This window comes from Xiphophorus maculatus, chromosome 5 (genome assembly GCF_002775205.1).
Source record: "Xiphophorus maculatus strain JP 163 A chromosome 5, X_maculatus-5.0-male, whole genome shotgun sequence".
Taxonomy (NCBI): Eukaryota; Metazoa; Chordata; class Actinopteri; order Cyprinodontiformes; family Poeciliidae; genus Xiphophorus; species Xiphophorus maculatus.
The window spans coordinates 8,574,658-8,598,854 of NC_036447.1; the positions used below are offsets into that span (position 1 = coordinate 8,574,658).

The 24,197-nt window shown below is 37.7% G+C and overlaps 1 protein-coding gene across 2 annotated transcripts in view; it reads right to left on the bottom strand.

Moving 5' to 3' along the window:
- Nucleotides 1-370: 370 nt before the first annotated feature.
- The window catches only part of LOC102229841 (ubinuclein-2-like), a 30,563-nt gene continuing 6,736 nt past the window's right edge, over nucleotides 371-24,197 (bottom strand). The window contains exons 5-17 of one of the 2 annotated variants that reach the window (XM_023333696.1): nucleotides 23,680-23,783; nucleotides 17,127-17,676; nucleotides 15,231-15,301; nucleotides 14,814-14,943; nucleotides 13,400-13,506; nucleotides 11,409-11,519; nucleotides 10,249-10,392; nucleotides 8,804-8,854; nucleotides 8,675-8,717; nucleotides 6,099-7,445; nucleotides 4,930-5,137; nucleotides 2,517-2,585; nucleotides 371-1,181 (exon numbers count right to left, since the gene is read on the bottom strand). In XM_023333696.1, the coding sequence (XP_023189464.1) occupies nucleotides 1,135-1,181; nucleotides 2,517-2,585; nucleotides 4,930-5,137; nucleotides 6,099-7,445; nucleotides 8,675-8,717; nucleotides 8,804-8,854; nucleotides 10,249-10,392; nucleotides 11,409-11,519; nucleotides 13,400-13,506; nucleotides 14,814-14,943; nucleotides 15,231-15,301; nucleotides 17,127-17,676; nucleotides 23,680-23,783 (2,982 nt within the window). In that variant the 3' untranslated portion in view covers nucleotides 371-1,134. Of the gene's footprint in view, nucleotides 1,182-2,516; nucleotides 2,586-4,929; nucleotides 5,138-6,098; nucleotides 7,515-8,674; nucleotides 8,718-8,803; nucleotides 8,855-10,248; nucleotides 10,393-11,408; nucleotides 11,520-13,399; nucleotides 13,507-14,813; nucleotides 14,944-15,230; nucleotides 15,302-17,126; nucleotides 17,677-23,679; nucleotides 23,784-24,197 lie in introns of both variants that reach the window. The other variant, XM_014476129.2, reaches the window with a different exon arrangement.

Consider the following 24,197-nt stretch of genomic DNA (forward strand, 5'->3'; position numbering starts at 1 on the left):
GTTAAAGTATTGAAAAGTTACTTTTAAACTGTAAACTTCACTTTGTTTTCCATGTGAACACGCCAGAAAGAAACAGTGTCGTGTAAAACAATCCCACCGCCGACGAGCTGAGTAGAGGTTGAAAGCCACGCGACGACTTGCACTTTGCATTGAGCTTTTTCAGTCCTGCATAGATCTTTTTCATACTTATTCGATACAAACTAAGGCGTTTTGTTATAGTAAGTTGGTTTGAGTAAGTAAGCAGTGAAACATTAAAACAAAAGATTCAAGTAGGCTACAATCCTGTTTCCTCCGCGCGCTCACAGGCGTAAACACAAAGCAAAAAAAAAACATTTTCCTCCGCTCAGAGAGGATCGTTAAACTTTCTCAATTCAAGTTTTTGTCGTCTTCTTCTTGTTTAATAATCCAGGAAAAAAAAAAAGGTCCAGTGTGACTAAACAGCACCAAAAACACGCTGAGCAAAGAGACGGCCGTCAACCTTCGCTTGCTCGTCACTGAAAGGGGAACAAGTCCTTAGAGGATAATCTGGATAGAAATTAACAGTATTATATGCTCTTCTTCTATGTACAAACACACATTCAAGTCAACCTCAGCACTCACACTCATGGTTTTGTCCCTGTGAATTAAAAAATAATTTATCAGTATTAATTTAAGCTACTACTTAACAGTCATCAGTGGGAGCAGAGAAACGGACACGACGATTCCCACGATCGACAGAAGAAAAAAACAGAAAAACTTACATCATTTCCTGCTCTTCTTGTTTTGTTTTGTTTTGTGATAAGAAGCGTCCTGTAATACTACATATTCCTTAAATATAAATCATAAAATGGAGCGTACCGCTGCTCTACGCCGTTTCACACTCATTCCACAGTGATCGAGGTCAGTCATATGTAAACATGTCGACAAAAATAAAAACTCAACAAAAGGAAGCGCTCTCCTCATTCACTCGGTCTAGGTTCGCCGCCGCCGCCGCCGCCGCCGCTCGTAGGGAGGAGAAACTCAACCTCCTTCAGGTTTGTAACCAAGGAGACGGTGGAGCTCCGCCCCCTCCCTTCCTCCTGGCAGTCCATCGGAGCGGAGGCTTCCGATTGGTCAGCGTGTAACGTCGCCCATCGCCTCCTGCGCTCTTATTGGTCAGTGGGTTTTCCGCTTCATGTCACCACTCTGGCTTTGGTTCGAGTCTGGGAGGAAGGAGCAAAGATTTTAACTCAGCAGAAACATTAAAGCTGCACTATAACATTTTATTTTAAAAGTACATATTGTTTACATATTCGTTAAAAGTGTCACCATGTTGTGGGAAAAATAATCTGTGAAAATATTGAACTCCTCCTCTCTGCACTGTTATTGTCGTCTCAAAAAAATTAACAGCTCCCGGTCAAGAATAACCAATCAGAGGCAGGAGGAGGGGCTTAGCGCTGTTAATCATCCTCATGAACACACTGCTAATGATGGAGAAACAACTTGCAGTTACAGGAAAACTGTTTATCTGCTTGAAATTAAACAAAGCTAACTTACAAGTAACTTTTCAGCAAGGAATGATCACTTGTTTTAAGCAAATAAATCCTTAATATTAATGAAAAAGTACTAGTTCCACTGGCGGATTATTTTGCTTTTAAAAGCAGAAAAATGTCTTGTTATAAGTGAAATAATTACCTAGTGAAACCAGTACAGTACAAGGTTCATACTGTGTTTTTCCCACAGTAAAAATCAAACACATTTCAAGCATTTTCAAGGTAAGTTTCAATTTTTTCCAGCACCTCATTTGGAGATAAAAACAATACAAATTAACTAAAGAGACAGTTCCAACTCACTATTATATGATATAATTGATTAGTAATGCCTTGTGATTGTATTCTACACCAGGTAAACCAAGATCAACTAAAATATTACACTGTGTGTTTCTCTTACCCTGACCGGTCTAATTTAACAATAAAAGAAATCCCACAATTTCAATAACTTTGTTTAACACATAAAATGTAAGATAACCTTTATTTAAGTTACAAAGGTCAGTAAGTCAGTTATTAGGAATAATAAACATGAATTACTTTGAAACAATCCAAACAAATTATGTTAAGGTAAATGACTTTCCTGTTCAAATTAAAAGCTTAAACATTATTCAAAGAAAGTTACAAAAAAAATCTCTGAAGAATATTCTTGCGAAGTTTTCAGACATTTAGAAAATAGAAATCATTTTCGTAATTCCAACTAAGCAAAAACAAAAAGAGTTTTGTCTAATTTAACTTTGGGGAGTGAGAAAAAAAAATTCAGTTTTTATTAAGTGAATAAAAATATCTGGTTTCAACTGTTAAACATTTTCTAAATTTAGGCTTTTAATCAAGCACTTTCCAACCGAATTGAAATTCAAGCATTTTCAAGGATTTCAAGCACCTGTACGAACTGTGATAAATACTTCTGCAACGTTTAACATGCTGAGAATCAAAACAGCAGCAGGTTGATTCGACACCGACAGACGGGGACCAGAGGTGGTAGGATTAAAAAAAGAGGAGGCAGATTACCTGAAAAAGCAAGCTGCAAGTGAGGAGGTAGGGCAGCCTGCGACCCTGACTGGAGGCTCTTATACAGATCTGAGGAGGGAAGGGAGGACAAATGAAAAGAAAGAACCACAACAAGAACCACAACGTGTGAAAGATGAAAACACATTAAACCACATAAAGCTGTGGCTCAAAGCCAGATGGAGTTTAGGGTTTATGTGATAAATGGGTGGAAAGTTGCAGCACAGAGTGGAAGCACTTCTGCAAAAAATAAACGGAGACCGAGAGTATTGTCAAGTTATCAAATATGAAAGTTATTACCATTTTATGACCCAATTCTCAGTTAATTTGAGGTAAACTCAGGTTATTTTATAGGAATAATGCCTCGCAGACGACTAAACATCCTGTTTGATGCTTAACATGACACGTTGCATGTTATTGTTTACATCCGGAAATTTCGCGCATGCGCACAACGCTAAAGGGCAAAAGGACGATTCTCAAAACAACTCCGTCCACTTATTGAAACCTGGAGATGTGGGAGTTACTAATTCAGCGCCTCAGCAAAGACATAAATAACGCAGAAAACCGTTAAAGTAAAACTCAAAACCAATTCTTTTCCGCTCTGTGCGTCAGTTACGCTACACGCAGACTCGTTGCCATAGAAACTGACAACGACGCCACTTTATGTATCGGTATTCAACACACACACACACACACACACACGCACACACACACACACACACACACACACACACACACACACAAAAACACTCAAACATTTCCCACAGAAAGGACATAACATTCAGTCCGTTGCAGTATTATGTTTTTCGGCTTGATGTTTATTTTGTGAATATTAATAAGTGATAGCTGTGGTAGATTAGCTACCGCTGCTATTAGCTAACTCGGTCATTAGATTAGCTACCGCTGCTATTAGCTAACTCGGTAATTAGATTAGCTACCGCTGCTATTAGCTAACTCGGTAATTAGATTAGCTACCGCTGCTATTAGCTAGCTCGGTAATTAGATTAGCTACCGCTGCTATTAGCTAACTCGGTAATTAGATTAGGTTCCGCTGCTATTAGCTAACTCGGTAATTAGATTAGCTACCGCTGCTATTAGCTAACTCGGTAATTAGATTAGCTACCGCTGCTATTAGCTAGCTCGGTAATTAGATTAGCTACCACTGCTATTAGCTAACTCGGTAATTAGATTAGCTACCGCTGCTATTAGCTAACTCGGTAATTAGATTAGGTTCCGCTGCTATTAGCTAACTCGGTACTTAGATTAGCTTCCGCTGCTATTAGCTAAGCTAACACTGCGGTGGTAGATTAGCCAATTTAAACACCTGCGCTACTGATGATCTGTCAGAGTTGGTGTTTGGGTCGCCTTTTTTAACATTTTGTAAGTGAACCGTAACAAACCGGATTCCACATCGCATCTACATGTTACGGTTGTCAAAATCAAGCTAGTATAACTGAACTACTCCCCTCTTCCTCGCTATTTTTACTTAACTAAAACGTTTTCCTGATCCTCCGTAGTGTTGACAATCAGTAGAAAAAGACGGCGTCCCTTTTTCTTTTATACATAAGGCGGACATTTAAGGTTCACCGTGTTATACTGAGAACTTAACAGCTAAAACCCATTATGCTAATCATCGTTTTTACTCTGCCAGCAGCTTTTTGCCCTCCAGCAGGCGTGACATCACGCAAGACCGAGTATCAAAGGTATTTGGGTTCTGATCTTAAACCGGTACTTGCAGGAAAAACAGATGTTGTCTTTGTTCATCCACCTACTCAGCTGCAGCCGCTCCGTCTGCAGATGGAGCAGCTGCTAACGTCAACACATCTACGCTGCTTGTTAAGCAACTAATTAGTCCCACTTATACACATTCTCTGCATTACACCCCCAACTCATGGAACATTGTACATTTAAAAGCAGAATGCACATCGTTAGTTTCACAGGTATCATCATCATATGGATAATAATTTCTGCTTGTTAAGAAGCGATCATTTAGTCTGTTTTTGATTACATTCAACCATTAGAAACTGAATAATTTGATCAAATTATTGTCAGCAGCAGCAGGACATCAGATTTTGAAAAAGTATTACTGATTAAACGGTAGCTTTATTAGCATAAAGCTACATAAACGTTTAATCAGTAATACTTTTATAACAAATTTATGTCAGGTCATGATTTCTTGGTTAATGACAAGTTGTCATAACAAAGAGATGTTGAATAATGTCAACTTTGCCCCTGCTGGGCTTGTAGAGAACTGCAGATGGCTTTGTTTCTACAGGATCTTTCTTTCTGTTTAGTGGACAGATTCGCCCTTAGGAGGATCCTTTATTATGATAATGTCTCCACGCATTTTCATTCATTCATATTTTCAGTAATAGATCCATTTTTATTGACTTTTATCAGCTGAGCATTCACTCACCCATTAGGTCGCTCTGTGCTAGAGGGTATCCTGAGTTGGAGCTGGGGGTTGAGCCCATGCTAGCTGCACTTGCAGCTCCAGGAGCGCTGAAATTTAGTAACGGGGGAAACTGGAAGGGCAGAGAGACGGGAACCAGACCTCCCAGCATGCCGAAGCCCAGAGGGAGAGCAGAGTGGTTGGTGAGGAGAGGAGAGCCTGCAGCAGATACCTGGTAGATAAAGAAAAATGTTGTGTGTGTGTGTGTATTTCTTTCAATGTAATTTTAAAGGTAACTAATTATGCTTTTTTGTATAGGTCTGTGGGCTTAAAAAAAACATGTTTATTAAATTTTTTGCACAAAATCATTCTTAAATAAACAGGTTTTAGTCTGATCAGTTCAGCCTATTTTGAGCTGTTTTAAGGCCTCCTGTCACTTTAAATCCAAGTAAGCTCCTGCCACGCAATTTTTACTCTGAAAATGGATGCAAAGTGCTTTAAAAAGTCATTTTTTGGCAATAAACTAATGTTTTTTGTTGTGTGGAGAATCAGCGGTTTCAAAATCCTACCGATTCAGTCACAATTAGCAGGTACTATGCGATTTCCTATAAAACTAATCTAAGCTCCAGGATGTTCAGTCAGCTGGTTTTTCCGCTGTACAATGGCTGCTGGAAAAGAAAAGTGTTTTGTTGTTGACTTACCATCCACAAACCACTTGCTGAGTTCTCGTTGGTTGTGCAGGAGATTCTACTAATGCTTTGCAAAGATGTACAGTTGTTTAATTGTGCATCTGTTTGCAGCCATTTTCACGTGTAAGCGTCAATGTTAGGGGGCGTGGCCAGCAGCAGATTATTTGGATTTAAAGTGAAAGGAGGCCCTAAAACAGCTCAAAATAGGGATAACTGAGCAGACTGAAACCTCTTTATCTGAGAATGATTTTGTGCAAAAAATGAAATGATCATGTTTTGTTTAAGCCCAAAAACCTCTCCTAACTTGTTCAAGGCAGTATAACAGTATAACGTATTGCCAAAAAATGGCTGGTTGTTTATTTTTTTCATTGCTTCAGCTGGTTTTAGAAGTAGCTTATTCCCAAAAACGTGCAAAAAATGAACTTTAATTATAAAATCAATAAAATATATGAACAACCTTCTAATTTTTTGTCATTTTAATGTTTGACTGGTTTAAAAACTGACCTGTGAGAGATGCGACGTTGTAGCAGACGTAGCCAGAGTGCCTGAAGGTGCCCAGCCATTTCCCGCCTTAGAGCTCTGGATGACCCCGCCCACCGAGACCCTCTGCCTCTGATTGGCCGAGACAGAAGCTGTGGAAGAGGGCGGAGTTTTATCTCCCTTACTGTTGGCGCTGCTGCTGGGTGGCGGCTGAGGCTTCTGGACGAAGCTGCAGCTGACAGGCGGCACCGGCTTCACCGGGCCGCCGCCCGACACGCTGAAGGGAGTCCGGAAGGTTTTGGGGGTTTTGGAAGCGTACTGGTGTTGCTGATGGGAGAGTTGGTGTGATGGCGAGGATGATGGGGACGGGGAGGAAGACGGGGGCGGCGTGGGCACAGGGGGCCGAGGGGTGAGCTTGATGATGGGGGACGAGTTGCTGCTGAGGGACGACTTGGTGAGAGTGGCCTGCATGGGCGTGATGAAGTTGGCCTGGTGGTGATGGTGCGACTGGGGTTTACTCTGGGAGGTGGGGGACGGCGAGGAGGAGGGGGCCGGGGACGGCGGGTGGAACGACTGCGGGACGTGGTGGGATGTAGAGTTGGAGCGCGACGAAGGCGAGGAGGAGGAAGGCGGCTGGACGGGGCCGCTCAGGGTGCCGCCGCCGTTGCTGCTGCTGACGCCGCCGCTGGGTTTGACGGTGCTCTTGGAAACGCCTCCCAGTGTTCCCAATGTTCCCAGTATCCCTGCTGGGCAGGTGAAGCCTTTCTGGTGAGGGGGCAGCAGAGGGGAAGCAGTGGGCGGAGGCCGCTGCTTCGGAGGCGAAGGAGAAGGATGCGGGTGCATCTTCCCCATTGCTGCAGCTGGCCTGTGACTGGGCGTCGCCATGGTAACGTGTCTCTGAGTCTGAGCCAGGCAGCCCTTCACCACCTGCCCATAGTGACAATCTGCAGTCCTGGAGGCCAACGAGAGGCCGGGGGTGTGCAAGCGAACCATGGAGGAGACAACAGGAGGAGTAGAAGAAGAGGAGGAGGTAGAGGAAGATGTTCCTGATACATTCCCAACAGAGGCAGCCGGAGGAGGAGGAAGAGGAGTGGGCTCCGCCTTCACCAGGGAATGCTGCTGCAACGTGGATGCAGCCGAGGTGGCCAACTGGGAGACGGCGGGGTAGTGAGGGGCGACGGGCGGCGGCGAGGAGGTGGGCATCTGGAGGGGGGGCGGTGACATGGGGCTGTCGGCCAGGCCCAGGCCCTTGGAGGCGTTGCTAAGCAACGCCAGAGCGTGGGAGATGGAATCCAGAGACGGAGCGGTCAGGTCCTCGTCCAGAGAGTCCGACAGACAGATAGGCTCCGGGGGCGACGCCATGAGGAGGGGCTGGCGGGCAGAGGTCACAGCAGGGTTAGAGGTCATAGTGAGAGGCAGCTTGTTGATCCACAAACCGTCCTACAGGAGAAGGAGAAGAAACTCAAAGCCTGAAGCAGCCAATCAGTCTGAACTGGTCCTTTAAAGTGATGGTGTTAAATGTTTTTCAGCCAAATATAATAATGTTTAGCACAAAAAAATAATTACATTACCTTCAGTTATAAAAATGCCACATATATTAAACATGACTTCATAATTTAACGCCTCTGTCTTTTTATCGCTGAAGTTTGTAACTTTTACATAAATGTATTTTTGACATGTTTGTTGAAACTGTAACCATGTCGTGATGGTACAAAATGAGACAACCAATTAGAGCCAGGAGGCGGGTCTTAGCGCTGTCAATCATGCCTGTGTGACAATGTTCTTCTCCCCACCCTATTTCCCATCATTACGTTCTGCTAGTTAGCATAGCCATCGATGATGACGGATAAACAATTTTCCAGAAACAATAAGTTGCTTCTCTGCCATTTGCACATTGAGCAGCGAGTATATGAGGTTGATTGACAGTGCTAAGGCCCTCCTCCTGGCTCTGATTGGTTGTTTTTGATTGGGAGCGATGCATTTCTTCAGGGAGGACTTGGAGGTGATCAATCTTTTCACAGATCATCTGTCTCAAACTGTCACGACATGGTAAGCGTTTTAACAAATATGTTAAAAAAAATATTTTTACAAAACTTTTACTACGACTTTAAAAATTCCTGCTCTCTCTGAATCTCCGCCTTCAGGAAGTCATCACAACATGGCTCCTCTATCGAGCCTTTAACAACGCTTTTACCAGCGTTTCACTGAGAAGGAGCTTGAGTATTGAGCTGATGTGCAGTTCTTCCCGGTGTTTACTAATTGCTGCTGGCTAGTCTGAAGGAGCTGATCGTTGAAGTTTCCACTCTCAAAGGCAGTGCTAAGTTCACGCAGGTGATTTACACAGGTTGCCATGGAGATTAAAGGATTTCTCAAACATCAATAAAAGAATCAAACATCCCTCCAGGTATGTTTTGATGAGGGAATAACATAATTATAACATGAGGTAAAGTTAAAAAAAAAAGTTGATTTTACATAGCACTGCCCCTTTAAGGGTCCAACACGGCCAAACCGAAGTCAAACTGTTGCTTTCACACCAACATTTCACGTTTCACAAGAAAACACCGGCGTGATTTGACGTAAAGAGCAGAATGGCCGCTCACCTTGGCTTTGGCCTTGGGTCCTGGCACCACTCGCCTTCTGACTCTACATAAAGAAATAAAAATAAAAACATCAAAGAAGCCCACACTTTTTCACTCACACTGTCTGAAAGTGACACAGTGAATACTTACAGGTTTCCAGTGAGGTGACCATGAACTGCAAGGCTTTCCTTGAACAAAATTCTAAAAAACACAAACAAAAAAGACAAATAAAGCTAAAAAAAGTGAAAAACTTCAAGTTTCACAAAACCTCAATTTGAAACTAATACAAGAAGATTGACAATTTTCTATAATAGCACCAAAACTTTCAAACAAAATGCCTTTAAATGTTAGGCATCCTCACTTCCTGGTTTTCAGTTTTAAAGGCCTGTTTTAAAATTAAACCTTTTCTCCGTTGCTCTTTTGTTATTTTTGTTTTATTTTGACTCGTAAATGTTTGTTGGATGTTTGTGTTTTATTCAAAAGTTGTTGTTTTTAAAATTTGCTTTATAGATCAACTGGATTTGTAAGATAAAACGTAAAAAAAACACGTGACGTGAACATCACAATGAAAATTGGATAAATCTTTTGCTGCTTATTACCAATATAAACTATTTATATCTGATAATTTCCTCCATTTACAGTGAGTTACAGTGTTTTACACTGAAGCACATCTTTATTTGCATCAAAATGAGAAAACTAAATGTTGGAAAGTTAATTTCTTTCTACAACACATTCTCTGAACTGGTCGCTAAGTGGTTGTTAGCACCAGTTGTTGCCATTTTCATGCTTTACCTTAGCATACTGCTAACTTGGAAACTACAGTCATCCAAAATCTGCATTGATTGTGCTTTGAATTAAAAACAACAACAAAGCAACTATGAGGAATAAACAATGAGATTGTAGACAATGACACTTTAACATGGAGAGAAGATTAAACATACCGTCTCCACAAGTGAAGGGACAAAGTTCAAACGGAGATTTGTGGGTTTTTATGTAAAAATAAAAAGCAAGCAGCTAAAACACGGCTTAAGCAGCAGCATGTTTGTCCATTTATCAAATAATTAAAATTTGTTACAAGTGAAATTATCTACAAAGTAAATTAACCAATAAAAGAGAGGAAACATGCTAACATTAGCCTAGCACTTTCATGCTTGAGCAGCATATTATGTCTGACCAGCCAATAAACCGAGCGATCAAAGAAAAAAACAAAAAAACTAATGAAGAAAGTTCAGTGGAAGAAGAATCACACCATTGATGTCGCAAATGTAACACCCAATAAAATGCATTGTGTTTATTAATCGGCACATTTAAAGTAATTTTATGACATCCATGGCAATGACTTTAATGTCGTATCAGTCTGTTTATTGATTCAGATCGTTATCAGGGACAAAAAGTGATCAAGACATCCTTAGTACAACTCAGATTGAGTTAAAATAGATTAAAATATGTATTTTGAATATTTACCAGAACTGTAATTTGTTTGTTTTTAAAGTAAGTCCAAAAACTTGTCAGTAAATTAGTGAAATATCTACCAGGTTAAAGGATTTGCAGAGTTACAAACATGTTAGCATTCGTTTACACGCAGACTTCCAGACCTGGTCTGCATCCAGCCTTTGGGCCACAGTGGTTTGACCTCGTTCTCCAAGAAGGCCTTGAGGTAGTCCTCCACTGACAGAGTGCACTGGTTCTCCATCTCATAGCAGCTCAGCTTCACACGGACCAGGTTGCACAGCAGCGTCCTGCACAAACAAGGCCGTCACATTCAAATCAACGTTCAAGGTTTTAGATTTATTACATGATGACAGAGGCGGCACAGATTTTCAATGAAGGCAAGGTTCACAAACTGAAAAATTACAATCGAGGTATGAAAACAGGTCAAATTATTTTGTTTTTCCCACTTTATCCACATTCAAATGTTTTGGATTTATCACCACAAAGTCTGCAAATGCTTAAAACAAGCTTACATTAAAAATCTATTGGATAAACGTCAACATTTTTTAAAAAGAAACAGCAAACGGGTGTAAAGGTAAAAAGAGAAGCGCTCGCTGCAAAAACACAAAATCTTATCAAGTATTTTTGGGTGATTTCTAGTGAAAATATCTTATTACACTTACAATAAAACATAAAACAAAATCTATGAATACACTGCAAAAATACTACAAAATATTTAAAAGTACTTTTGTCTAGTTTCTGGTGCAAACATCTTAGCACACTTGCAAAAAAATATGTAACATACAAGCGACTTTTCAGCAAAATACAGAAGTTTGTTTTGAGTAAATAATCCATTAATATTGGTGAAAAAATACCAGTTCCACCAGCAGATTATTTCACTTATAAAATGGGAAAAATGTCTTGTTATAAGTGAAATAATCTGCCAGCGGAACTAAGACTTTTTCCTCAATATTAAAAAATTATTTACTTGAAACAAGCTCCTAAATCTTGTTGAAAAGTTACTTTTAAGTTAGATTTGTCCTATTGCAAGTGTGCTAAGATATTTGCACCAGAAACTAGACAAATTAGTTGGAAGGATTTTGTGTTTTTGCAGCGTATTCGTGGATTTTTAACTGGAAAATATCAGTTCATAATTTCTGCTTTTCTTTCTTTCCCCACACAGCAGATCTGAATCACATTCATAATGAGCGCAGACGAGACGGATCAGGAAATAGAGGCCGACTAACAAAATGTGGAACAAATAAAGCATAAAGATAAACGTGGATCAGGACACAGCGGATGTGAGACGGTGTCCGATCATTACCTGAGCATGTCGTCCCAGATAAACTTCTTTCTAGGTCCCATCACTCGTTTTCCAGGTTTCTCATCATCCTCCTCTTCTGAGCCGTTCCTATCCCCCTCCCCCGACTGATGCCTGTAAAACACGGACAGGACAAATTTTTAGCAAGTTGGCTTCAAGAAGGTTTGTTAGAAAAGGCACCTGGTGGGGCTGATGTTACGTTTAAACAGAAACATAAAATTAAAAAACGCATCACCACTAAGAGGCATCTGTTAATCTGGTAGCCTCCAGTTGCAAAGGACAAATAGTTATTAATGCTTGTAAAAACCATTTAGACGTAGTTTTATGATTTCATTCATGAGCAGAAAACACTAAAATCAGACCAATATAGCAACAAATAATCAAACTTTGTGGAATTATGTAATAGTAATAAATTTAAAATAAATTCACTTGTACTGTTAAGAAAAACAACATAAAGCCTATTCCTTTTCAATCATGAAAAGTCAGGAATTTCAGCAAAAAAAGAAAAAATCATAAAAAAAATAAACGTCCATGCCCCCCATGTTATATTTTACCTAAACTGGTGATAGTTGAATTTACACCCATTTCTAAGTGATACAATTAAAGAATTTAATTTCTTTAATTTAGATAACTTAAATTAAAGAATTACATTTAAATAAAATTAGTTTAATTTAATTAAATCCAAATTAATTTAAATTAAATCAAAAGGCCAGATATATGTGTCTTTTGGATTTTCGTGGCAGTATTTTATGTGTCTGGAGCTGAAAACACTCAAATTATCTCTGAAGTGTTTTGTGTGTGAACAAATAAAAGATTCATCTTAATGCAGATTAACAAGAATTCTGAAAGAGATTACAATTCAATATTTCTTAAGCTACAAACCTCTGATTTTTTTTTACAATGAACTAAAAACGGTCAACGCTTTTATTACTATTATTACTTCATTATCAGGAAGAACAATAACATTAAGTTTATATATTAGAGCTCTGACTGGTCCAACAGAACCTTTTCCAAACCACTTGTTCATCTTTTCAAACAGCACAAAATGGAGGTTTCTTTCTGTTAAAAGGGAGTTGTTTCTTTCCACCATCATCATGTGCATGTTCAGTAAGAATGACAGCTGGAAAGTTGTCAACTTAGCTTAGCATTATATTAAAATGAGATTCTAATTCAGCTTCATCTCATAAATTATTCACACACTTCTTTAAATAAATATCTACAGTATATATATCACATAAATTACTTTACTGTTTATTTTATTTTATTTGTGTAAAAAATTTCTTAAACTGGGGCCTGAGTCCAAATTGCGTACCACAAACAAGAAAATAAAAAATTCTTGAATCCTTAAATTTAATTAAATTTAATCTGCCATTATGATTACATTAATTTAATTAATCAAATTTAATTTGTCAGTCTTGTTTAATCCAGGTTAAACAAGGTGACATTTGAAAACAAAAAAAGAACTTAACTGAATTAAAATCCCTTAAAACCATGAGAAAATGTGAAATATTAGCAGATATTAAATAAATCAAACAGCAGCAGGTGTTTCCCTGATTTCTTTCAGATTTAAATCTGTTAATAAGCCTCAATTTAGTGGCTTTTAATTGTGTTTTATTTCTGTTTTGAAGCATAAATGATCTAAATTTACTTACGGTAATTTAAATTTACTTGTGGATAATTTAAAATATGTCAAAGTCAAAAGCTGATAGAAAATGAGCTGTAGAGGAGTTTTAGCAAAGTTAAACAAGAAAATGTAACAAATCAGAAATGTTCAGTAACTTCCCTCCATCAAGCACAAACCCAAATATTTCAGTTCACCTAAATAAAATGCAGTGGAAGTAGAGTAACTCAAAATTGCCCCAGAAAACGAAGTTCCTAAAAAAGGTTTAGTGGCAACAAACCAATGAATGGGATTTACTTCAGCTCAAAATGAATAAAATAAAACTCATGAAGTCGGGGCTGCACATCATCTGAAACCAGAGAGATTTACTTACTTTGCAACTTTGGCCATGCACTCCATGTTATATTTTGCAATCTGTTCAGGCATCGCGCTACAAACAGCCAATTTCAGCTTCAGCAGAGGCGCGCGCAGCCGGTCGTCCTGACATACAGAGAACGAGAGAAAACAGCAAAAGGTGACAAAGGAGAAGCAGAAGGTGCATGGAGGAAGAAAGAGGAAAACTAATGATGCGTTAGGAACGTTGTCATGTAGCCTGGTTGCAGAGCCACTTCCTGCTCCTTACACACAACAAACAGGGAACATGGCGGAGGAGCAGGAAGCTGCACAAAACGGCAACAAGGACGAGGAGAACCGAGAAGTTTGGAATCGGCAGGTACCAAAATAAAGCTCTGGAAAACACTGAAGAGCCCACTGCACTGAATCTGTTATTGAAATTAATCGTCAGCTAATTTAAAAATGTACTAATTGTTAACTAGTGTATACAAAATCAAAAATGGCTAATTGCTGAAAGAACAACAAGTAATTGAGTCCAAACTGTACAAACAAATATATACAGCTCTGGAAAAAACTAAGAGACCCCTTAAAATGATCAGTTTCTCTGATTTTACTCTGTATAGGTTTATGTTTGAGTAAAATTAACATTGTTCTTTTTTTCTATTAACTACTGACAGCATGTCTCTGAAATTCCAAGCAAAAAAGTGATATTCATTTACAGAAAATGAGAAATGGTCCAAATAAAAAAGATTCAGCGCTTTCAGACCTCAAATAATGCAAAGAAAACAAATTCATATTCATTTAGAAACAACAATATTAATGTTTTAACTCAGGAAGAGTTCAGAAATCAATAATTGGTGGAAAAACCAGGAGGCTTTCAATGCGTTTCAGTGCAGTGGACCTTTTTTTCCAAAACATTTTACATTTTCTATTCAAGTTAGAAAAAACAAACTTCTGACTGCAAATATCTTCTCAAGTGGCATCGTTTTGGCTAAAGGAATGGTATACTATTGTATTTGTTATAGCATTTTTAATGTTAAATGAAAAATCTGTGGTATGTAGTAAATTATGAACAACCCTGACCATCATCTTCATGAAACTGTCTTCAGTCAGAGGCTTAGATCCATTTGTTGCTGCTTTAAGCAGCAGCAACAAATCTTTTACTTCTACTTATTTTTTCTACGTCAAGCTGATTTTATTTTTAAGAATCTGTTAAAACAAAAAAAACTTCAACCAGCTTATTATGACAATTTTCAATATGAGTTTCATTAATACATTTTACTTAAATGCAAAAATGTCCTTCAATATGCTCTTATAGCAGCTGCAGTCTTTTTTAATCCAGTTTTTAGACAACACCAGGCTTTCACAAAGGCTGCGGTGTGAACAACCGACTGCTAATCACATTCTGGATCCGAAAATGTCCGGGGACTTTGCACAATCTTCCTTCTGCTCACCTGGATGTTGAGGCTGAGCTTCTTCAGGCGCTTGAGGAGCGCCTCTTTGTTGCACGGCACAAACGCCTCCATGTGCGAATAGATGTCTGAGCGAATCCCAGGAGGCTGCTCCTGGACCTGCAGCTCAATACTGACAGAAAGTCAAGGTGGTTAGAAAGAGAACAAAAACTAAAAAACAGAGAGATGAAGAGGTGGATGAGGGAAGAACGACTGGAGGTGGTAGAGGAGGATGAACAGAGAGACGTAATAAGTCATTACCACAGACAATAAGAGACAGAGAGAAAACAAAACACTTGAAGACAGCAGGAGAGGCGGCGGGGGAAATCTGCTGGAAATGACTGAGAGGGACTGATAAAAGGGGAAGGAGAGGAAAGCTGCAATTGGACTCGACGGTGATTTAAAAGCTGTCCTACTCACTCCAGGAGGATGTTATTCATGTCCAGGGTGAAAAATTTCTTCCTGCCCTCCTGATCAAACTGCCGCGAGGCCTGTGGTGGAAAAGCCCGAGTCAGCACACAGCACTACTGTTTACATTTTAAGCACACAGTCGTATCAGGAAACGCGCTTCACGTGACACGTTTCAAATAATGAACCTCTGAATAGTCACCGGTAAAGTGGACAGGCCTTGAGTTTGACACGTGATTAAAACGATCAGGTGACTACTATCCCATGAAAATAACTCACTTTTAAGACAATAATTCCTTAACGTTGATTAATTAATCTGCCATTAATTAAAGGCAGATTATTTTACTTGTAACATGGAAAGAATTTCGTTATAATCTGCTAAGAAATTATCGATATAAAATAATCTCCTATATCTAGGTGAAAAGTTATGTAAGTTAGTTATGTCTTATTTCAACTGTACCAAAATATTTATCTTGGTACAATATATATTATTGCACAAATAAATATTTATTTTGGTACAAATATGCATTTATTTTTATTCAGTACTTTAAGTTTCAGATTTCCTCTTGAAATTTTATTTCATTTCTGTATTGTAGTTTCTTAACTCTACCTCAAAAAAGATTTAGTTTTGATTTGCTTTTAAATTTATTTATTTTTTAACTTTATTTAGGAACTTTTTAGGAAAAAACAACACAAGCTTTTTCTGTCTTGTTATTGTTGCTGTTTGTCATTTTAACATGTTATGTAGACACACATAAACTGTCCAAATTCAAACAGAAAAAAAAAGGTAAGAAATTTGATAAATCAAACTTTGATCAAAAAAGTATCAGTATCAGCAATACTGGCCCTGTATTTACTTGGTAGTGGATCAATACCAAAATATTCTGTGCTTCACGGCTCTACTGCTGTTACCCCATGTTGATATTTAGCAGCTTTGCTGATTTATTTAGTGACTTTTCAGAGAGAAAAAATATTAGGTATTAGGGCTGGACAATAAATCAATAACAAATATTGTGAGAGACATGTGATCAATATCAATAGATAATACTTCTGATAGAGTATCAGGAAAATAGAGGGAAGACTTTAGCCGCTCAACCTCTCAAAATCAGCTAACTAAAGTTAGTGGAATCAACTAAAGCCACTCATTCTTTGGTTACCTAGCAACTCACTCATTCTTTGGTTGCCTGAGGTTTCGCTTCATAACTGCTTATAAATGAAAAGTGTGGTATGGAGTGAAAACTGTGGATGAAACAGGAAAAGTCACACCACAAGTTTGGGAGTATTTCAGATACTTAAACCAAGAAACTAATCAATAATTATCTATATTGGTTTTTATATCAAGTTTTGTTTTTTTAGCCGCATTGTCTGTATCGGCAGGTGAGATTGTGAGAGGAAAAAGAAGCAACACTGTTGTGGAATATCTGCAATCATATGGTCCAGTTTCTAAATATAAACATGGTCGGACAAAGAAAAAGAATTGCAGTAATGTTATTTATATGAGGAGCACTTTTCCTCTGTAAGCACAAAAGAATTTATAACCAAAACAATGCCGACTGAAAAACTCTGAATTTTTTAATTCGTCCTCCTTGCACCGTTTCTTTTTCACCTCTGTCCCTTTTCTCTGTGAATCCTTCGCCTACATCTAAAAAAGGATGCGAGGATGTAGGAGAGAGCATAACTCCTCCGTGAGGCGCAGAGAGTCCTCGCTTAGTTACATAAAACCCCGAAGGGCTTCAGCTTTAAGCCCTATTTTCCTGATACTTCACAGGAGATTATTCCCACTGGAATAAACAGCAACAATAAACATTCTGAGAATCTCTGAGAGCCGAGTGGCATTTCGGTTCAACTCCACAGAGGAGGCTTCATGGGTAATTGCAGCCGCCCACCAGAAGACCGAAGCTGACTCACCACCCGCAGGTCCTCGATGCGTTTAATTAGAGGAGCAGGAAGTCCGTCAGGCAGCGGAGAAAACAACCCGCCCGAAGACGCCAGGCTTCGTCCTTGGCCACTTCCTCCCACTGCTTTTTGGGAGGGAACTCCAATACCCATAATGCCGTTCTCCCTGGCTGTCACCACGGCGTGCTGCTGGTCAGTGTCCAACAAGCTAAAGTCTAGATCTCCCAGGAGATCCTGCAGCTCCTTCTCGTTGGCGGAGCCCAGCAGTGACATCACGGCGGGGTCAGAGGTGAGGTCAGTGAGCGGTAGGTTGCCGGTGGACGCACCGCCCTGAAGGTGGGTGGAGTTGGAGGCTAACGGGAGTTGGGTGGCGTTGCCAGGGTTTGGGGGTTTGCTGGCAGTACCGGCTGCCAAACGGAGATGATCTATGCTGGGATTTCGCTTCTTTATCTCTTCTTTTTCCCGGGTGAAACGGCGAAGCATGGCCGCCAGGTACAGCGAGTCCTTCATCAGTTTCTTTCTCTTCTTCTTCTCTGGTCGGTGGAGGTTGAGAGTCGTCACTCTGTGAAATTTAAAAATATGTAAAACGTTGTTTTTAGCAGTATGATAAATAAATTATTTGAGAAAAATACCAACAGATTTTCTCACATTTCATTTTTTTTTTTAACATATTTGTTGACACTGTGACCATGTTGTGATAGTATAATTATGAGACTAACAGTCTGTGAAACAAATCAAGTTCTTCCGCCTTATCCCAATGCTAACGAGAAACCAATTAGAGCCAGGAGGCGGGTCTTAGCGCTGTCAATCACCCTCTGTGTGTAGCTGCTCTTTTTTTTTTCTTTACTCTATGCTATGCTGCAGCTAGCAGAGACTGCTAGGCTATGCTCAATGCTAGGCTATGCTCAAGGTAGTTAGCATAGCCACCAATGATGGCGGATAAATGGTAAGTTGTTTCTCCGCCTTCTGTATATTGAGCAGTGAGTACATGAGTTTGATTGACATGGTAATAGTTTTAACAAATATGTATTTTAAAAAAAACATTTTTTATAAACGTTACTGAAGCTTTAAGTGCTTTACAATCAGTTTTTTGATAAATAAAATAACACTTGAATGCGTGTGTTTGTAGACCTGTCAATACATTTTTCTGGGCGATAAATTGTCTGAATAATTATTGGGATAAACGATAATATTGTTGTTTTGAGACCATTTTCAAGTATTATATTGATGATTGCATAATAATGCAAGTTCATCCTCTCAAAGACCAGTAAACTTTAAATTTGTAAAGAACACTTAAGACTAGAACTGGAAGATATTTTAAAAATCTCAAATAAAAAAGAAATAAAAACCACACACAACGGAAACCATATTTAATTTTGGCTTTATTTAATTTCTGTAAAAATGATCAGTAAAATATTTTTGAATTTGAATAAATAAAGTGGATTACAGCATCTCTGTAAGAAGAATTGCCATTCAAAAAGTACTAATCATCAGAATAGAAATTGAGCTCATTTTAATTTATTGTTCAGTTAATTGATTTCTCATTGTGACAGGCTTACGTATTTCCACTAAAGAATACGCTGCTGTTAGTTGCAGCTATCTTTATATTATTAATCAAAACAATAGTTTGGTTGTTTAGGAACTGCTGGCTGTGTTCAACAAAATGCTAAACATAAAAAACAGTAAAAAAACAAAAAAAACAACAACACTTAAAAGACCATAAAATTAAAGAAGGTAGTTAGTGAAACAGGATAAAAACCATATAACATTAATGGAAATAAAATAAAAAGTATACACTCAAATTAAATTAAATGAAAAGCTAAAGAAACAGTAAGAGTTCAATGCTGCCTAATATGCTGAGGTAACTGATTCTATAATTAAAGTAGCAGAGAGACAGAGACTGCTTTTAGAGAATAAGTGTGATTGTGCTTCAATTGCAAACTGCATATTGCCACCGCAGCTATGAGGAGAGATGCATTTTATTAAACTGGAGTCAACAGGAGGGGAGCTGAAACTTTAACAATCCACAGTATGACAGTATAAAGGTCAAACTGAGGCCTTATACACACACAGCTGGGTCTTTATAACAAAAAAAACACTTCCACATTGTTTACAATAAAAATAACAGACTGGTTTCAGAAAAGTTTTCTTTGACATGAACTCGCTCATAGACGCACCTCAGCGTTGTGTTAAGCATGCCAAACCCATAGGGGGCAGTGTAGCACAAAGCTAGAAGCTATGTCAGCCAATCAGATTGCTTCAAAACAACCAGAACTTCCTGTTAGGAATTAAACATGATGCCAGGAAGTTTATTTGTGTGGACAGATACATAGGTTAAACTACTTTTCCCTAGTGTATTAAAATATAAAATTATTAACACATAAGACAATGCCAGTTGGAAAAACACAAAAAACACAAAAAACAAGTATTTTTGGTCTAGTTTCTAGTGCAAATATTTTGGTAACTTTGAAATGAGACAAACTAATTTAAAAGTAACTTTTCATCAAGATATAGAGGCTTTTGTTAAGTAAATAATTCCTTAAAATTGATGATAAAGTACTTGTTTTATTGGCAGATAAATTAACTTACATATGGGAAAAATGTTAAGTAATCTGCCAGTACTTTTTCATTAATATTAATGATTTATTTACTGAAAACAAGCCTCTGTATCTTGCTAAAAAGTTACTTTTAAGGTAGTTTGTCTTATTTCAAGTGTACTAAGATATTTGCACGAGAAACCAGACTAAAAATACTTGGTAAGATTTTGTGTTTTTGCAGTCTATATTAGCACATTTATTCCAGGCTGTAATGAAAAAGATCCTGAATCTTAATTTCCCCATCTATAGAGGCAAAGTTTCTCACATCTTCATTTGGTCTGAGTTTTTATAAATAATCATTTTTAGTTATATTAAACTGAGTTTTAGTATGGATGCAAAACCAAAATGCACAGAAATTTTCCCAGATATCTGGCTACACGTAGACAAAGTGTAGAGATTTTTTTAATAAAGAGTCATAATATTAGCAGAATACAGACAATATTGTCAGGATAAATTCATACAAATACAAGAGCTTTATAATAAAATCATATCAATTTTAAACAAACATTTAACTCAAGAGGTAAAAATGCCTCCAGAGAAACTAAACTGTTTCCTAGAAAATGTTCCTTTAATGGAAACGCCCAATCTCTCCACCGTGCTTCATGACCTTTTAGCATCTCAGCTACTAAAAATATGCTAGCTGTGATGCTATCGGGTGTGAGCATTAAAGGCAGTGAGAGTCCTTCCAACTCACTAAATATACGTGCAGCATGAATGCTTGGCACTTGAAACACAATATCTCTCCAAATACTAAGTCCAACCCATCTTCTTTTGCTTTTGAGATTTTAACAGGACAATTACAAACATTCAGCAGCTATTCGGTGACAGAAACAGATGTGTTATGGTAGCATACAGGCCAGAAGCTGAATGTTTTGGGAAGTTAAAGGCTGTAAACAATGACATGATGAAGCAATGCTAAATCAGATATAGATGAGGTCACACAGATGCTGCAGAAGACGGTGCTGAAAAGTGTTGAGTCTTTAAGTTTTAATTAATTTGAGTTAGTATTTAAAAAAAACGTACATATGGCTGCAACTAACTATTACTTTAGTTATTGATTAATCAATTATTCTGACGATTAATCGGATAAAACAATTTTTTTTCTTTTAACTACTTAAGATAATGTTATACAATATTAGAAATGTGTAAAAATGCAAAATAAATGATTCTTTTTTAAGGAAGAAAACAAACATTTTACTTTCTAAAATGCTGTATTATTGCATTTAATGTAGGCTTGATCATTTGTAGCATAAAAATACTTCTAAGATCAACATATGAAAAGATTATCTGTTTCTGATTGACTTAACACGGTCAAACAAACAGTGCAGGGCTGATCTTTTTTTATTATTTTTGGTAGTAATACTACAAGTATTTTTGGGATTAATACTTAGACAGTTTTAAGTATTAATACTCTGGGTAGACCTTATTTACAGACAAAGATTTTTTTTCTTAAGTTAAATATAAAATGTTTGCACAGTTTTGACTGTGTTATTTCAGAAATTTGTCTTTTTTTGAGTCTGTATTTTCCAGTTAACATTTAATGGATTACTAAATTTGTTGACTGTGATGATTAATCATTTCAGCCCTACTTTTATGCAATATTTTGTTCCAAATTTATGCCTAACCGTGGAGCAGTTGTCTCATTAATTTATGCTGATGTGTTAATTTTTATGTACAAAAGGCAGAAAGCTGTCAAACCGGATCTTAACTCCATTTAAAAAGTTAAGTCTCCTGCTGAAAACACCCACAAGTGAGCAACACCAAGCCCCATTTCAATCCCTGAGCAAACCATGATATCTGAGTGGCTATTGTGAAGTCTGACAACCGAGTTGCTGCAGTTTTCCTTGTGAAATTTTAACAAATACACCAGCTGACCTCAGACGTCCTGATAAGAAAGGAGCGTGTGCACCGAGAACTCAACACGCGCTGACAAAAGCAACCGAGAGGAAAGCAGAGAGCTACTGGGAATGTGGGGGATTAGCGTGCAGCTCGCTTTCAAAGATCCATCTCTCTGACACACACATATATAATATCATCTGTTTCATAATGGCACAACCACAATGGCTGCTGCTATTTTTAGAAAATGTTTTCAGAGTGTTGACGTCTCAGAGTATTCAGCATATTTAAGTGTGGATAATAGAGAATTTTCCTGAAGGTGGCTGGCTTGTCACAGCAGCTCAGAGCGAGCCTCAGTCAGCATTCATGAGCGGCAGAGGACCAAGTCAGAGAGCATCGGGTCAAAAGAACCAACCAAAGGAACCATGTGTATCTGCACTGGCCCACATAACATTCAGAGTTTCAAAAAAAAGGTCCATTTAAGGGAAAAAATTAATGCTAACGTGAAGCACAGCTGTCTGAGACAAAAAAAATAAAAAAACAAACAGTTTTCTAGTTATTTCAACAAGCTGTTTTAGCTAAACAAACATTCTCATTAGGCAAAGGTTTCATAATGTTTCTATTACAGCTTAAGCAATTAATTGGATTAATTGTGATTTATCAATATTGAAATAATTGTCAACTAAATTAGTAATTAATTAGTTATTAACTGGAGTGTACAGACTCAAAAAAGGCCATTTGTTGTAAGAATATCACACTCAGAGCAGTAATTAAGCTAAAACTGTACATAAACAGATCTGGAAAAACATTAAAAGACCACTCAAAACTATCAGTATCTCTGATTTTACTTATTATAGGTTTATGTTTGAGTAAAGTGAACATTGTTCTTTTATTCTATAAACTATTGACAGCATGTCTCTGAAATTTCTAGCAAAATTTTTTTATTTATTAGCAGAAAATTAGAAATGGTCAAAATAATGAAAAAGATGCAATGCTTTCAGACCTCAAATAATGCAAAAAAAGAAAAAAGAAGCTTATATTCATTTAGAAACAACAATACTAATGTTTTAACTCAGGAAGAGTTCAGAAATCAGTATTTGGTTTAATGACCAGGAGGTTTTCAATGGGGTTCAGTGGAGCGGACTCTTAATTTTTTACAGAGCTGTATACATTTTGCATTTAAGATTTTAAAAAATATTTGTAACTGTGTTCAACCAAGAACTCAAATAGTTTTAGCTTCACCTGGTTCAAATTCTGTAAAATAAAAAACAATGTCCTTGTTTTTTGGATTAACTGGTAAATCCAAAAAACAAACAGATTATCTCCGAACTGTATCGATGTTAAGTTAAATAGAAAGGGCTGCCATGTTCACATGCTGAAAATCTACAAAAACTGATGTTTTCTTAGCTGCAGATCCATCTTTTGCTATAAATGATCAAGAAATTGTTGCCAAAGATAAACCAGACAATTCTCTTCCCGATATCTTGACTTGTTTATTTCAAATTTCCAACCGTGAGAAACCAGAAAATGCTGTGTTCCAGATGTGACCTTAAAATGCATCCACAGGTGCACCTCCAATTGACTCAAATGCGTCAATTAACCTATCAGAAGTTTCTAAAGTGATGACATCATCATCATCTGGGCTTTCCTTCGCTGTTTAAAAAGACAGCAGTCATTCTGTATATAAACTTCTGGTTCTGAAGAAAGCTACAAAAAATATAGAAAAAAGACATTCTCGTCACGTTTTCCAGCAATAAAAATAATAATTTTGATAATTCGGACTGACCTAAAACAAGAAAAGTTTGGTTTGATTAAACTTCAGGCAGTGAGGAAAAAAAAATGTGAGCGTCTTTTTATTCTGGACTAATTTTCCACGCCCTTTTCCACTGTGGCTACATTTGAAGACACAAATCAGCAACAAAAAGAAATAAACTAACTTATGAGATAGTTCACAGACTCCCCAAGCTTCCTTCATTGATTTTTTGATAAATATTATCCCATCACTTATAAGCATTTGTCATTTATATGACATAAATATAAATGTAAAATGTATATCTAATTTTTTAAACACCAAGAGCATTTGGTCCCTATGATGTCCTGTTTGAACAACACATTAGATAAATAGTTCTTACCCTTGTTTTGTTACTTTATTCATCGTCAGGTTCTTCTCTTCCACACAGTTCACTTCAATCTTCTTCCTCTTCTTCATCGCCTGCTCCTTGTCATTGTTCAGCTTCTGGAACAGATAAATGACATATTTATGTACAGTGAAGAGAAGAAAGTGGAGGATTAAATCTCCACTGTCCTTCTTTTCTTTGACTCGACACAGATGGAAGTGATTCATAACAATATTGAATAAAATGAGTGCAAATCAAATTGCAAACACACTCCAGTCCCCCGTCTTAAAATCTGGGACCACTAACCCAATCTGCCACACAACAGGCCCACAATGACCAGACTCTACGGCTGGGTGATTAATTGATTTTATCTATTAATTTTATCCATTAATCTGGATTTTTTTTTTTTCACCATTGCTCTCCATGGGTTTCCATAGCTGAGATTGATTACCTTACTGCTATTTATTTGAACTTTCAACTCAAGCCAACTCTACAACAAAGGTTTTTTTTAAGATGTACGATGACAATAAAGT